This window comes from Poecile atricapillus, chromosome 4 (genome assembly GCF_030490865.1).
Source record: "Poecile atricapillus isolate bPoeAtr1 chromosome 4, bPoeAtr1.hap1, whole genome shotgun sequence".
Classification (NCBI taxonomy): Eukaryota; Metazoa; Chordata; class Aves; order Passeriformes; family Paridae; genus Poecile; species Poecile atricapillus.
In genome coordinates, this window is record NC_081252.1 from 32,687,862 (window position 1) to 32,703,988 (window position 16,127).

Consider the following 16,127-nt stretch of genomic DNA (forward strand, 5'->3'; position numbering starts at 1 on the left):
CTGGTGAGGAGCTTTGGGTTACAGATCACTATTGTATCAGCCAGTTCCCATAAAACCAACAGGAATGTTTCATTAGCTTGTGTGAAGCACTGGAGGAAATCACAATGCCTTTTAGGACAAATAGTCTCTGTATTGCTCTTGCTGAAGGAGATGGTATCTGTGGTGCTCTGAAGGTTCTATGGGAAGTCATAAGTATGTATTATTGTTAGGTGTGCAGATCCAAGCTACTACCCAGCTCAATACTGTAAAACACTCTGTAGAGTATTGTATGGAGACCTTGTATCAAGATGAAATCTGACATGAATTAGCAGGAGAATTCACTCAAGTAAATTAGCCACATGTACTGCACTCTTTTTTCTTTTTAAAAAACCACAAATTCTGAAACAAAAGATTTTTGTCCTCAAAGGGTAATCATCTTTTACAACTAAAATAGATACACATCTTTCAGCTTTTATGAAGTTGTATCTGTCTGCATCAATGATGAGTTTGAGCCCCAAATACTCACTCCACTGCTTTAACATAAAATATTTTCTTCATTAGCTACCAGCAGAAGCAAGAGCGTTTAAATGGAATTGTTGGTCTGTGTAGAAGCAGCCGATCACTTTAGCTAACAAATCTTTCTTGTGAAAGTGAAATCAAGCATGGTTCCATTACTACTAACTATGAGCTTAGTTTTTATTCTTCAGCACTTCTCAGATCTTAAAATTTTTCTTCAATACTAATTACAAACTCAACAGACACCCTACCTTCTCTAATGTCTACCAAATCCTTGGTATTGCCCATGTAGCAGCAGGGCTCACTCTGCCAGCTGTGCTGGCCCAGGAAATGTTGCCACAGACACTTCCTGTCTTTAGTGCCAAGCCACGCACTAAACCACGCATCCAGCATCCTGGTGACAGTCTGGAATTCCTCCATGTCCATATGGCTGCTGTGGACAGCCCAGTGCCCTTTCCACTGTCACAAAATGGACTTCAGACTCAGGCTTGCAATAGGTTTGACCCAGCATTTGTCTGCAGGGAACCATATTGTATCCCTTTTAAATTAATTATCACTGGGCTTCAAAAGAGCACCTGTCTCTTGCCTTCCGCTCACTGTCAAGTGTCACATTCAGGAACAGGATTGCTTTAAGCTGCTCATTTGCAACAACACAATCTCCTTGCACTGTGCCAGCACAACCATTTGTGCAGCCACTTAGAAAACCACTTAGGTAAATTGACCCTGTTGGAAAAAACAGTACTCTAGGATGAAAAAAAACCCAACATGTTTTTTTGGGCCAAATTGCTACTCTGACCTAGATTGCTACATGGCTAAAAAGTGGTGATTCCAGCAAAGTTCAAGGCACGAGAAAAGAACAGAAGATGAGGAGCTGGAGGGAGGCAAAAAAATCAACCTTCTTTTACCAAGTGTTGATTCTGACATGCCGCTGTCAAAAAAAAATCTGCATTGAGGACCCTGAGAAACTACGGATGTTTCCAAAGAGAATCTGGTAGGGGCAATGATTTTCTCACTTGGCTTTAAACTGATAGGAAATTATTCCACATAACACAAGCTGGTTGTGCCAAATCAAGCATCTTTCTAATACTACACAAACAAGTTGATGAGTCTTCTGTACTGCCAGTGGGATAAGAGATTATCTAAACACATAATGGAATTAAACACACAGGAGCCTTACTAAAATAGAACCAGAAAACAAATGCAACAGGATCTTATGTAGCAATGTATACAAAGCCTACATACAACCACTTTAACAAAGTTGGCAGGAAATATCCCTGTGCGATTCCCACATTTTCCTCTGTACCACTCGGTATCAATTTTCTCCAAAAGACAAACAATGTCTCCAGAATGAAGGTCCAAGTCGTCAGCATGCTCTGGAACACAATGTTATTTCAGTTAACAGTACTTGTCACACTCACTAATTTCCTCTAAGTAAAACCTTCTTAAATACAAATACCACAGACAAAAATAGAATCAGTTTTTAAAAAGTCTTAATTTTACTTGATAAATAAATCAATCAGCTTTAACTGAAAGATTGACCCATCTACAGCTAAACCCACTGATTTGAACAACTCTATGCGCAGACCTTGCAGACTGAGCTTCCACACCATTTTTAAGCTCTAATTTCTAAGGAAATTTCCATTTGGAAGTCTTGGAGTAAAACATGCTTCCAGAATGTTCACATTTACTTACCTGCAGGAAAATCATGCAGGACTACAGCATGAGGTGCACTTGTGTCAGAAGCTTTTGGAGGGTGGTTTGAATCCTGACAACAACAAATAAATGCAAGTAGTTTATAAATCATAGAAGATACTAACAGATTCTCTGTTATGTACCCCTTAATTAATTTTCTGACTTTGGACATGGAATTGTGCTGGTATTGCAGAAGGAAATGGTTATTGGTCACACAACTATGGGTTGTGTGAATTCTGTATGCCTTTTGCCAGTGTAAACAAGAATACATTTCACCAAAATCTACTTTTGGAAGGGAAGGCATGCAACTTTTCCAAGTATAGAAAAAGCCTCAGCTATCTCTGTGGGCCAGAAATCTGTAGCACTGATAGCAACACTCATTGCAAGGGCTGTGGACAAATTTTGCACAGGTGCTTGTTAGTGTGTGCCACCAGTCACTCTTCCTTGCTCAGGGAACACCCAACCCAACTCTCCCCCAGCAAACTCAGCAGGGCCAGCACACATGCCAACAAACATTCCAAGAGGAGCAAGGAAGCCACTATGCCTTTGCTTACATGAAGGTAACACTGAGGGGAGCTGACAGTTTTGTTGTGGCATCTTCATAAAGAGAAATTATATTCAAAATGCTGAGCCAACTTCTCTGTCCCACCCACTAGGAATTTTTAGGCTGTACTGACAATGATAGTGTGTGAATTACATTCAAAGTAATTCACTGTGTGCAAAAAAACCCAAAACAAAAAACCAAACAAAAAACCCAACAAAAACCAATTAACTAACAAACAAACAAAACCCAACCAAAAAGGCCCAGAGTAGTATGAGTCACAACAGACAACAACATACTGCATAGAAATCCATTTCAGCTTTGTGGGCTTCTGGTAATAGTCAAAAAGGCTGCTCATTGCTCTAATTTCCACTAGCTATTTAATATTAATAGGGTCATGCTCTAAAACCAAGTCAGAATCTGTAGAAGCAGAGAGAAGAAAATACTTTCAAGTCCATATGTCAAAGCCAATTTGCTGATGTATCATGTACAGCACTTCATAAAGTACTCGCTTATCTTTTGCTAAATTTTCAGATACTCAGCCAAGGGAGTGATTATTTTCCTGAGATGGAGGAACTTTACCAGTTTCCTCTCCCTTCTGGCACTCCAAGTAATTACTCTTGCTCTGTTCCATAAGCTGAATGTCCCTGTGCTATGAGGCAAATCACCATTATTGGGTTTTGTTTTGGCAGCTGTTTTGATTACAGAAACACAAGGATTTAATAAATCACTATTACATTTCTCAGTGTAACCTCTAAGGAAGAAAACATTTGATACTTTACCGCAACAGGAGTGTTGTTCATTGAATATTTAAGCCAGCAGAAAAAAGCACCTTACCTTACAGGACAGTTCTCCGGCGTTCCTGGGAAGACAATCTTCCTTAGCAACTCCATGAGACACAAGCAGCTTGAAGAGAAACAGAGGCAAATGGAAAAGTTTTTTTTTTTACTTCTAAGCACCTCCAATTCTCACTGCAAGTGATAACAGTCAGATGATGGAATTATTCAAACCACCTACTACAGGTAATTAGGAGTCCAGTGGAAGAGGACAGGCTCCTTTGGAAGGCATTCAGAACAGACTGCTGGTGATACCAACTGCCACTCTGAGAAACTCAGGTGGTGTCACCCCCTTTAAAAGTGTCTTAGACACCTAACTGGTATCACACCATACAGTACATGACATTCACAAAGACACTCTGATGCAGAAACATATTCATTTGTCATGGTGGCCACTAGGAAAACATCCTGGGAGGAAATTTTCATTGACAGTAAGACTTTGGAGCAGGGAATTACTACCGATCTTCTACAGAAAGAAATCTCATACACAAAACTCTAAATGCAAAAGTGAAAGATCAAAAAGGGGGCAACAGAAAGTTTCCACTTCATGCTGATGGAACGCTGATGTTGCTCATGCTATGGCTGCATGGCTGCTTTTTTTGACAACAGCACTGGTTCAAGTAGCCACCAGCTCTATCACTGACCAGTTTCAAATTTCTGGGTAAAGACCTTGTTTTTATTTGTAGTGTTGATCCATTTGTATGTAAAAATCTCTAATAACACATACAATACCAAAAACATTTTTATAATGAAAAGGGATGGCATCAATAGGATGAAAATGCAAGATTAACAATGTTCCATTTCTCACTCTTTGCAAGCTTGATTAAGTAAGGTTAATTACTTTATAAGTTCCAATGCTTTCCCAATTTCCCTAAGCATTTTGACATGTATGGGTAAATCAATATACAAATCCAATTATTCAGCACCATTTTTGAAAAAGAATTCAGAAGCAGTGACTGGAAAAATAACCCCCAAACCCAAAGAGCTATGTATTAAAGATATATATAATTACATATATACACAAAAATACATCACATAGATCTATACTTTACATGTATTTATTGCGTTCTTCAGTATTGCCTTACAGGACTTAATACTATTTATCTAGTACCATTTTCTAGGGAAGATTATGCTGACAGATGCACTTTGAAAGCCACATAATACTAACCAAGTTCAGTAGCTTTAACTACCTTTTTCTCTACTATTTGAACCAGCACTGTCTTATAAAAACAATGTACTCAGATAGCATATCTCAACTCTCACCATGTATTTATTGTAGAGAGGATGACCCGGTTTAGGTCTAGGAGGTAATGCTGGATCTGGACTTCTAAAGACTGCACTTTTTGCTCTCTTAGGTCCCAACCTGAACTTGTTGTTTTTTTTATCAGAAGCGATGTCAGAACTAGATCGCGAAAGAACATCCTTCTGGGAGGAGGTCTTGGCTGCAGAGAATTTTGGTGGAGGTGGCCTTCCAGGAACACTTTTAGGTGGGGGAGGTCGAGCAGGTATAATTTTTCCATCCACAGGCCTAAAAATTGTGCAAACCATCAGAGAAATATGCATATTAATAAGCCGGCCACCTCATCCTAGAAACAGAGTGTGCAGTAAGGAAACAAGATTCGTTATGACTTGGGCTGTGTGTAGTATCTGAACCTTTCCAAGAATACGTGAACTCTTCAGATACTCAATGGGACCAGATGATCAAGTCCTTTGACAGATCCTTTGACTACATATTTCCAAGTCTGCTCACCAAGCCTGCCAGCTTTCCAGGGAGCCCACTAAATAAGCAGGATTTGTTTCAATAATCCACCCCTAGAAAGAGCTTTCTTTGTAGCTGCTGCAGGATGAAGTTCTGCTATTGGAGAGCTTTTGTGAAAGCTGGTCTTCAGGAATCAACCTAGCTCATTCCTTGGGATGTCACTTACCTCAGCTGACTCTGATGAAACTCACAACATATCACACCACTTTGCACACTGCCATCAACAGCAGAATTTACCCTTTTTATGCGACAGATGTCGACCATGGAAAGAAAACACTGGTGAAAATACTCAAGTTCTCTGTCAAGGCTGGAGGTCCCACACTCCTACTAGAGGACCACCAGTTTAGAAACCTAAATCAGAGACTAGCAAGTCATAGTAATAATATTTCTAGCAATTAATATTGCTAGTAATATTTAAAAAATACATTATCATTTGATTGTTATTGGGATATCTTCAACCAGTTACTGCAAGTTTCTGCTACAACTGTTTCTCTTTTTTTCATAAAATATAATTCAGCCCAATTATTTGCTCATGTGCAATCCTCATGGGTCTCCAAAAATTATCAACTTCAACAAGTGTGCATTGGCGGATCTTTGAAGTATCATTCTAACACATTTTGTGTCACCCATCGCTTGAGAAGATACTAGTGCTCTACTAATGCTCCTGATAAGAGTTCTCTATTACTATTTTTAAATTTAAAAAAAATTTTCCACTTCTCTTCATCATCCCTTTTCTTGGCCTCATCTTAAACTAAGCATTTTTAATATTGACAGAAGGGGATATTCCAAGTTAAACTGCTTTAAATCTGTAAACAGACCAACCCAAACATTTTTAAAGCAACTCAACTAAACAAGAAGACCCAAACAAGCAATTCAGTGAATTATTACTGATTACTTTAAAATAAAAAACAAACTCAAAAACTAAAAATCCATTTGAGCAGCAGAGTGAAAGGACAAAATATTTACTGCAGTCCCAGAGACCCCCATAAGAATCAGGAATGTTATGCTAAACTGAATGTGGGGAAGGAACAAGTCAATGAGGAACAATAATGAGGTGTTTCCTTTTGGCAGATCCACGTTCTTTTCTGTTAATTAACACTTATTATTATTGATAGACTAATTTCAGTAACAGAAAGAGTCTCTTGTCCTAACACAACAGAGCAAACTCTTGTGATTAAACTTGCAGATTTAGAATGCAAACACTGAGATACCCACAGTGGGCTGGCTAGTCAATGCCAGCTCTCCATCCACTGTCTCTGGCATTGATGGACATGAGTTAAAGCAAGGTCCAGCACCTTTTGCCGTTGCAGACATTCTTTCCTTTTGGTTCACAATAAGAAGAAACCCCAAGGTTATCAGTGATCCTGCACCTGCATTTTAGGTCTGAAGTGTTTAAACTAGCCAGTGCTTCTGAGAAGCTGCTGGCCCAGCATCTGCCCTTTTCAGGGTGGCAGCATCTGCCACCTCCATTCCTTCACCACCCAAACCCCACCACAAGTGCAAGTGCTGTGGGTGAAAAGGTTAAAGATTAAGAAAGGAATGACTGTCAGCAGCCACTGTACATTAGCTGAAAAGTCAAACAGCTGCTCTCCTATAATCTCCTTGCTCATACCATAATGTACAAACAAGTATTAAACAGCTACCAACTTGGTCCTGCCTGTTTATTAAGTGAGCATAGAGCCCAGCCAAGACTATTGAGCTATGGCTGGAGTCAGTAGTGTCTGCACTACTTACTATGAGACTTACCATGCAAATTAACTCAGAAACACCACTTATAATGGTTTTTGAAGAACCCACTCACCTTGGGGGTAGTAAAGGCTCTAGCTGAGGCACTCCACCCTGTTCTGAGTGATCCAACTCCTACAAGCATTCAAAAGAAAAAAGACATTTCTTTAAGCCTAAGGAAAATAAAAGATCTTGTTTAAATTATATGATTCTTATATTAAATTATATCCTAAGGATATGAAAAATAAGAGTTTATGAAGGTCTGGGAGTAAAGTAGTAAGTATTATGGCGTGATTCTGCAATTTAAAAGTGTTGAACATGGAAATATGGAGGGTAAATAACCTGATTTACTACCTGAAACACAGCTTAAATTGTGCATTAAGTATGAACCAGCCCCTCCTTTCCTACTACATGGCAGCAAGGACTTAAGAGCAATTTCAGGAGAGTCATACAAATGTACATTTACATTGCTCACAGGAATTCACACTATCAACTTTGATCTAACTTCTACACATGGAACACTTTGAACAGGCTTAAAACAGAAAACATTACATTAATGCAACTCGCACAGGACAGCATCTCTTGCAAATAACATTAACTCCCACTAAAGAAGGCATCTAGATATGTTTTCTAGAGATCTAACAGACAAATCCCAGTGAATCTTGCTTTGGCAGATTAAGGCACCACTCCTCCCAGGTGCCCATGCTGGCCCTGCCAGAGATTACGACCGTACAGCAGTCAGAGAAGAGGACATGTGCCATGTCTGAAGGGCTTGGACCACAGTGATGGATTAACAAGTGACCATCCTTACTGCCTCCTGCTGTTTGTTTTCATCCCAGTGCCAGAAAGTTCTGCCAGCTCTGTGGAACAAGCACAGCTGCTTCTGGAACAGCATAGTAAATCAGAGTGCTGAATCTGAGTTCAAAAGAACCCTTTCTGAACCAGTACTTCTAAATAGGTCTGAACAGCCTTGTTTACTTAATTAGGTGCTTGAATTTGCTTGAAACTCAAACAATTTCTGTGACTTTTCCCACCTAGAAAACAACAGATATATTTTGTGACAAAACCTGACCCTTGATTGAGTCCCCAAATTAATGTTCTGATTAAATGACCCTACTAGAAAGAAAACAACCTGGCACTTTCAGATGAAGATGTTATCTTCATATCAAAAATTTTCCTCTTCTGTGTAAAAAGGAAATCTGTGCCAACTACTGCTTATGGTCAACAATTTTTGCTGTTGCTGTTTAAACACTTCCACTGGCAAGCAATACTAGTTTTAGAAGCACAGTTCTTACCCTTCCAAAGATTGTATTGAATCCACTGGAACGCTGAAATCCTATCTTTAAAAAAAAAATATCTCCTGATGCATATACATGTCTGTCACAATAACCTGGACGACACTGTAAAAGTTTTGGAGTTCCACTGCATAAAATGCCATCTAATGTCTTGTTTCATAAATTTTCTTTCTCAGTAAATTTTCTTTTTCTTTATCAAGAAAAGGTGGGACCTCTCTGAAGCCTTTTTAATCACAACATTTTAATACCCTTTATCTTAATGGCAGAGGTAGCTATTGTTGTATTTGTTGGCAGTGTTCATCTAGTAAGGGCTTTTAATTTGATTTGACCTTTTTATTGCCTGTGGCTTTTACAAGATTGTCTGCCACTCTTGCCATCAGAAAACTCAGTATTTGGAAATTTTACTGTCATTTTCCAGTTTATATTAATTCCCTTTGAAAATCTGTGTCAAATGTCATTTAGCTATGACACCTACCATTACTATGTATATGCTCTGGAGCAAGGAGCAGAGCCTTACTTCCCTAAACAGATGGTTCTACTCAGCAGAAACAACAAGAAAGAGATTTAAAAAAGCAAGCTTTATTATTCTACAGAAAAGTTTTCTCTGCCTGCAAATTAGCACAGACACCAAGAGGAATTGTGTGGATGGAGGTAAGAAATACATTTCTAAAGCACTCTGACAACATTTCACCATGTAAATCCCACTGGACTTTGAGCCACTTTTCAATGCTTTTAACACTAAGTTGTAGAATATTCTGATTCCAGGTGGTGAATACAGAAAATTGAAGAAAGATGTGATCAAAGTTTAGCAAAATCACCAGAGTGCTTTTCAAAACTGACAACAGTCTAAATTACCTAATTAATTAGAGAACAGAATTAAAGGAAAAAAGCCTTATATTTTTGAGTAGTTGTTTTCATCCTCTGCTCCTTCAAACAACTTACTTTACAAATAACTTGAGGATCACAAGAGATTTTTTAACCAAAGCAGACAAAGCTGTAATACAGGAAAACAGTTCTAACTTACCCCTTTTTTCACTAGGTCACCACTGTTGGGTTTCCCCACTGTGATACTGGATGTATTCCCAATAGGCTTTTCAGCAGGAAGTGGTGGAGGGCTATGTGGGATGTCATTTAAAGCTGTAAAAAACCCAAAAAATCCCAAATTAAAGTCTAATTAATACCTTCCTAAAGTGGATCAACAATAGGTAAAGGAATACATGTTGGTTTGGGGCATTTTTGGTGTGAATGCAACTTCCTTCCTCAAATCCAGAGCAGACAAAGGGAAGAACCAATTAAAAAATAGCGAAGAGAAAAAGGACATGAGGGGAATTCAGGAGTACTTCCCATCCTGCATAATGGATCTTCACTTTACTCTCAGGACACCACAAAGTCATTTCAGAGTTTCAGGGTTTCAGCTGCAATATTTGGTGATATGGTATTAGATGAGTAGAAAGAGTTTCTACCCCTTGGAATGTCAGATTCATTACTGGATACCCTGAAACACCATCACCACATTTCTAAACTGGCTCACTTTTTTTTTTCAGCTGTCAGCTCCTGGAATATCCTTTAGGCTGGAAAACAGCTGAGGGTTATTTCAAGTAACCCTGAAAGATCAGGAGACTTAGAAGGAAGAATCTCCAGAAAGGTAAAGACAAGAAAATAAATTATTGCCTGCTACAAAATTCAGGATGACAGAAAACAGAGATGGAATTTCCCAGGTAGTCTTTAAGGAGCAAAGCAAATTTAGGACATGGAAGAGGAAGCACTACAGATTGTACTAGGGAAGAGTGATGATGTCTTCATGCTCAATAAAGACTAGAAGATCCTTCTAAATACATGACATTTGCTTTCAATGTCTCTGCCACTGAAACCTGGGAAGTACTTGTACAGGGTTTTCCAGCATATTTACCAAACATTTTGTCTTTATATATTGGAACCATGTCATCTATTTTACAATCTGTTTGTATATCAAGAAAATTAATTTCATAGAAAGAACTACAGACACTTAAGCTCTTCTGCCATCTGGACTTGGAGTTACATAAAAATAGGTGAAGACAGCCTGGACATTTATAGACTGATGACCAAAAAAAAAAAAAAAAGAGCAGAGATGCTATGCTATCCAAAACAAAACCTTCAATTGCTCATTTCATGAAAATTACTCTCAACAAAGAACATAAATGTTATATATTTTCAACACCTTTGTTGCATTACTATTATGTAAAACACTGCTGTAATGTTTAAAAATGGATTAGTTAAATTCTTAGAAGCTGCTCATAGTTACTGTGTTGGCAGTAACCGGGTATGGGGAAAAAAGTTGGGAAGTTCATCATTTTTCTAAGGTACTGTGAGAAATGAGAAGTGAAAAACAATACCTGGCAGTAATTTCAAAAGAAATCTTCCTTTACTGTGTCTTACTGTTATAAAAAGCAATGAGACATTTATTTACCACTTCAAATATTGCTATAGACAGTCTAATTTTCTCTCCCTTACTCTTTGTAAGGTCAGAATTAAAGGAACTAGAGGAACAAAAAAAAAAAAATCCCAAAGAACAAGAAGGCAGGTGTTATTTCCAGTGATTTCTAAGTATAATAACTGAAGTGGAATTTTAATGCTTCCTTTCTAACCCCATCTCAACAAAAATGATAATCCTAATTGAAAACTTCACTGGAGTTCAAATTCTTAAGCAGTTCTGCCCCCTTTTTGGTACTGCTGGGTGGACTGTTCTCGGAGGGTTTTAAAACTTTGTGTTATTTTGGTTTGTTTGTTTATGGCGGTTTTTCTTTTCATTTTTGCTGGTTCCTGACAGAATTTATCTCCTCCATAAACAAGATGGCAAAAGACTCCCCTGTACTGAGATTATGTGGCCCCTTTACAATGTAAATCCTACTATATCCATTTATACCTTGGCCCAGTTGTACTGTTCTCTTTCAGCTTTTAACAGGTTACATTTCTGCAGCAGCTCCTGTTTGACAAAAGGCTACTCTGCCTTCTTGGAATCTGCTTCTGTTCCTCCCCATTCCATTAATCTTCCAGCCACTGATTCCCATAAGGCAGGCAGTCCTTCACAACCTCCTGCTGCTTGTAGCTAAATACAGGACCGGCAGTCCTTTGTGGAAATTTCAATTACCACTAGAGAGCAGCAAGGGACCAATTATCTACAAGTTCAAAAGGGAATCCATCTCAGAAAAAAAAAAAAAAAGGATAAGAGAAAAATGTCAGGTAGTTGGTTGGCTTTCTGCTTCATTTTACTTTTAATTGTAATTAAAATTTCCTTTATAGAGAAGAAATATGTCATAGTTTCATTACAGTAGTTCATAAACATATTCTTCCAATTGAAAAAACCTTTTCTTTTTAAACAGGTATTAACAGAAAGACTTTTCCTCACAGCTTTATCTTCAGTCTTCACTACATTTTTAATAATTTCCACTGCATTTCTCACATATGCAGGGGAAAAGAAAATTCAGTGTTTTAACAGTGGGTTGGTGACAGGGGGAGATTGAAAATAATGAGTGAAACTCTTAGGAGAAAAACCACCTGGACATATAGTTACTATAAGTTGACTACACACCTACTAAATGTAGCAAAACATGATTTTGAAACGTAAGTTCTAAGAGCTATCTTTTGACATTTTCCCCTAAGCTCTGAGGATCAAAGATAAGGCCAAACAGAATTCTGCAAGTACGCACTCCAGCATACAAAGACCAACACAAAGACCTTGTGGCTCTCTGATAAATTTCCACTCAGACACTGTCAGTGTAATTTGTAAAGCTGTAAAGGATTAGAGGGGGCAGGCTTTAGCAATACAGTAACTCTCAGAAAACTGTAAGACCCTGACATAAAATTGAACACATAAGGTTTTTGCATCCCAGCTCTCACATGCCTTTTTTTATTCCCTCAAACTGCTACCTGAACATTTTTGCTTGAATGGCCGCAGATTTCAAAATTGCCAAGGATCAAGGGAAATTTTTGATTTAAACTATGAAAACTATGCTAAACCTCCCAACCAAGCTGTATTTGAAGGAAAGTTTAATGCACCAATGTTTTTCTTTTAACAAGAAAGCTTGGAAGCAGCACTAGACCTCAGCTAAGGTGAGCACCAAAGTCAATTTGGCCAAAGATTCAGCTCCAGAATATGGTTTAGCAGACAAAACAAGCTTGCTTCCTTTTCAGCCTTTAGATCTGCCCCTTACATACAGTTTCACCTCTGAGATGCATCAGCTCCATCAGGTTTGAGAGACATCAAACTCAAGGGAGGGAGCCCAATGAGGCGGCTGGGCAGCAGGGAGACTGAAACATGATGCTCATCTACCTCTCCCTCCCACCACAGACCTTAGGTTGGCTCCTCTGTCTTGTCAAACCGTACCATGGGACTCCTTTGGCAGCTGATATTAGCTACTAAACAGCAAATCAATTACTAAATGTTATGTCCCAATTGAAACAGTTTTCTAACACATTCCTCAGACATTTGGGACAAGAACTTACATTTCCCGGGTTTAGCTGGGATTCGGATCACAGTGGGTTTCCGAGCTAAAGCTGGTTGAGCCATCTGTTCCTTGGCAGGTTCATTTTTGGTAAGGAACTGAAATGGATCTAAAAGGAGGAAAAAACCCCAACATCTTTAATACTTGTTGAACACAAATCTTACCAAATATTGCTTTCATTATTAAGGATATTTATATTTCACACCCAATACAGTAATAAAAAAAGATAGATCAAGCTGATGCAACTAGCATACCCAGCTCTTTGTAAGTAACAGGTCTTCTTTGTACATCTGCTTTCATAGATGACTTAACATAAACATGCTCCAGTACCTTCTGGGATTATATGAGCCATTGAACAAGAGGAACTGCATTGCTTGGTAATAGGAAGCTGAAATCAGAATGGCTTTAGGGAAATGTTTACAAAGCACTTGATCTAATGCACTGACATAGCTCTGAACACATTCACTGAAAAGTTTTAATCAATACAATCTTGCCAAAGCTAGACAATCAGCACTACAGCAGATAACATACCTACTGAAACATACAAACCATTTAAATACTACTGATTACAAAATGTCCTTGCTGTAGAACAACTAATTCTTTTGAAGATTCTGCATCATTTTATTGGTTACAAACCCAGTGACATGGAGGAAATTGGTTCAGACCAAGGTCTGGCAGTTGTGCCTGAGCCCTGCCCCTGCCTATATCACTCATTCCTCTACAAGCCTGCCCAAGCATTCCACTGGTCATATAGAAGCAATGTTTCCCATGCTTCATTACCCTAAACACTGATCTCTTATTAACAGGCATGGCAACAGAGGCCTGTACCTCTACCTGTAGAAGGCAGCTACAAAAATACTAGTACATAAATAAAGACCAAATGAATGTGTTCTTTCTCAAATACACCTTCATGTCAAAGAGCAATACTTCTCTCTTCTTAACAACTGCTGCTTTTTTCACTGACATTATCAAATTCTGCAGTAAAATGGCAATGCTTAACAGTATCATAAAAGTGTACAGTATAAACTGGAGAAGGACTCTGGATGATAAATCTGACACATATTCACAGCCACAACAACCGAGTCTGATCTCTTCTGCTGGCCTTTTCAGATGTGTAGCTTAACGAGATGTTATTTATGGAGTGTCATAGTCTAAGAGAGAAAGTATGCAGGGCATCTCTTTGAATTCCTCATGACTTTAATATAAGCATACCCTTTCCCAAAACTACTACCGGACTTCCTGACAAAGTAGGAAAAATCTGTATTTGATGAAATTTTATCTTTGACACTTAGAAAAAGCAGTTATATCACAATCCAATCCAATCTGAGCAAGACACTGTATATCTGTGCCTGGCAATTCACGTAAGATTTAAGGAAGTCCAGAAATGCAGTATTTATTTATGAACCTCCCGCATGCACATGACTCCATGGCCACAGCTCCCCCTTGCCAGTGTATCTGCCATCAGCCCCCTCTGGCAGTGCCCCCAGCTCCTGCTGCCAGCGTGCAGCTGTCACAACAGCAGGGACAGCATGCCACAGGGCCCGTGTATGTTCACCCTGCTCAGATGTCCACCTCCCACTAGCCCCTTGCTTAAGGCTTTCTTCACAGGCAGATACATCCCATATGGGTGTGCTGTATGGATTTGTGCCATGGCCTCTCCTAAAGCCAACCTGCCTACAGGTTCCCCAGAAACCCACCCAGGTACCTTCAGATCACATTTTAATCAGTAATCAAGCAAATCAATTCCTTCTGTCAGGTTGCTTGTACAACAGCTGTGAATGTTCACTTCAGGTACAAAGGATCATGGCAGGTCAACAAGTTGTCTACAGATAAAGGTATACAGGCTACAGTTAAAAATAAACTCTGTTACCATCTAGACAAAAGATAGCTCCATCATATTGTGCCCAAAGATGTACAGGCAATCCACAATGCTTTAGAATGTAAGAGTGAAACAACATTTTGTTCAAGTTATGGATTAGCACATGAGGTTGGACCACTGGAGCATGCCTGCAATATTATTCTATTCTTTTTATACCTCCATCTGCTAGCTACAATGCTGACACTTGAATTGCATTAAAAAAAACCTGATGATTAATCAAACCTTAAGTTTTGTCCTGGTGTTCAGAGTGACTTCAAGTACAGCTGAAAAAAACCACCCTGAAACTGGGCTTTGTTCTCTTTTAAATGGCAAATCTACATCAGATTTGAGGAGTGACCCCAGTGAAGGCAGCATGGCCTCAAAGCTGCATTTGCCTATTGGGAAGCTGGAGACGCAGGATGAGCAGAGGAAAGGTGAGCTGGGCTAAGTCACAGGCTCCTTGACACAGTATGGCCATAAGGAACATGACATAAGGAACACTCTGGCACACAGAGCCCCTCTCAGGGTAAGGTTCTGCAAGTTCTGCATGAAAAACGAGGAGACAATTTTCCGAAGCCTCCATCTTATGAAAATATAGAGACAAAGTGGAAATGTTCTAAATATCCCAAACAATCACAGTTCTGTAGTCTCATAAATTTAATGGAGATTTAAAAACTGTAAAAAATTGCTGTTTGTCAGCTGTTAATCACTGCTGTGTATAGAAACAGTTTTCTTGACCATTCAGCAGTTGGCAGAGGTCTCTACATCAATACATCTGACAATTTTTAAGTCTGAGAAAAGCAATTTCTAAGGCTGAGAAAACCATTTGATGAACGTTAGTTTTCCACTCATTATCTTATGTTCAATTATACTGTTGTCACCTCATAATTAGTTTAAAACTCATTACCTTGTTTGTGTTATTCCATTCCCCAGTGCTGGGCTTGCAGCAGAAATTGGCTGAGAAAATGACTGTGCTGCTTTGTGCAATGAGACTGACAACTTATCAAATTTTTATGTTGTTTAACAACAACTGGGCATAGTTTGAGCATAATTCATGGAGGTGTGAAAAAGAATTGTTAATGTACTCATTTAAAGCTTCTTGGCTCAAGGAAATTAATCTGCAAGTAATTTTTCATAAAACATATCAACAGACTTCTATTGATTTTTTTTTATTCAAGTTTTACAATAATACTTAAAGTCTGTGGCTTCCTTAGTCTCATTTTTTAGAGCTTCTGTTTCAAAGGGTTATGTGATAACATATATTACTGTGCTTGTTTGCAGGAAAGACAAACGCAAGCTATGTATTCAAATAAGCCATACATAATCTCCTTTCTTTCAACAGTTTTGGAGAAACAACCTTTTATCCCTCCATTGACATAGACCACCCGTGTTTAAAATGAAAAATGAGGTTACAGAAGAAGCAGTAGGTTTCCCCATGCAAGAAG

The 16,127-nt window shown here is 38.7% G+C and overlaps 1 protein-coding gene across 5 annotated transcripts in view; it reads right to left on the bottom strand.

Annotated features, from left to right (window-relative positions):
* Nucleotides 1-16,127, bottom strand: part of SH3D19 (SH3 domain containing 19) — an 82,863-nt gene that overhangs the window by 8,588 nt on the left and 58,148 nt on the right. For all 5 annotated transcript variants that reach the window (XM_058838725.1, XM_058838724.1, XM_058838727.1 and 2 more), the window contains 7 exons: nucleotides 12,826-12,933; nucleotides 9,368-9,480; nucleotides 7,125-7,183; nucleotides 4,828-5,092; nucleotides 3,566-3,634; nucleotides 2,188-2,260; nucleotides 1,738-1,868 (listed from right to left, as the gene is read on the bottom strand). In XM_058838725.1, coding sequence (XP_058694708.1) covers nucleotides 1,738-1,868; nucleotides 2,188-2,260; nucleotides 3,566-3,634; nucleotides 4,828-5,092; nucleotides 7,125-7,183; nucleotides 9,368-9,480; nucleotides 12,826-12,933 — 818 coding nt within the window. The remainder of the gene's footprint in view (nucleotides 1-1,737; nucleotides 1,869-2,187; nucleotides 2,261-3,565; nucleotides 3,635-4,827; nucleotides 5,093-7,124; nucleotides 7,184-9,367; nucleotides 9,481-12,825; nucleotides 12,934-16,127) is intronic.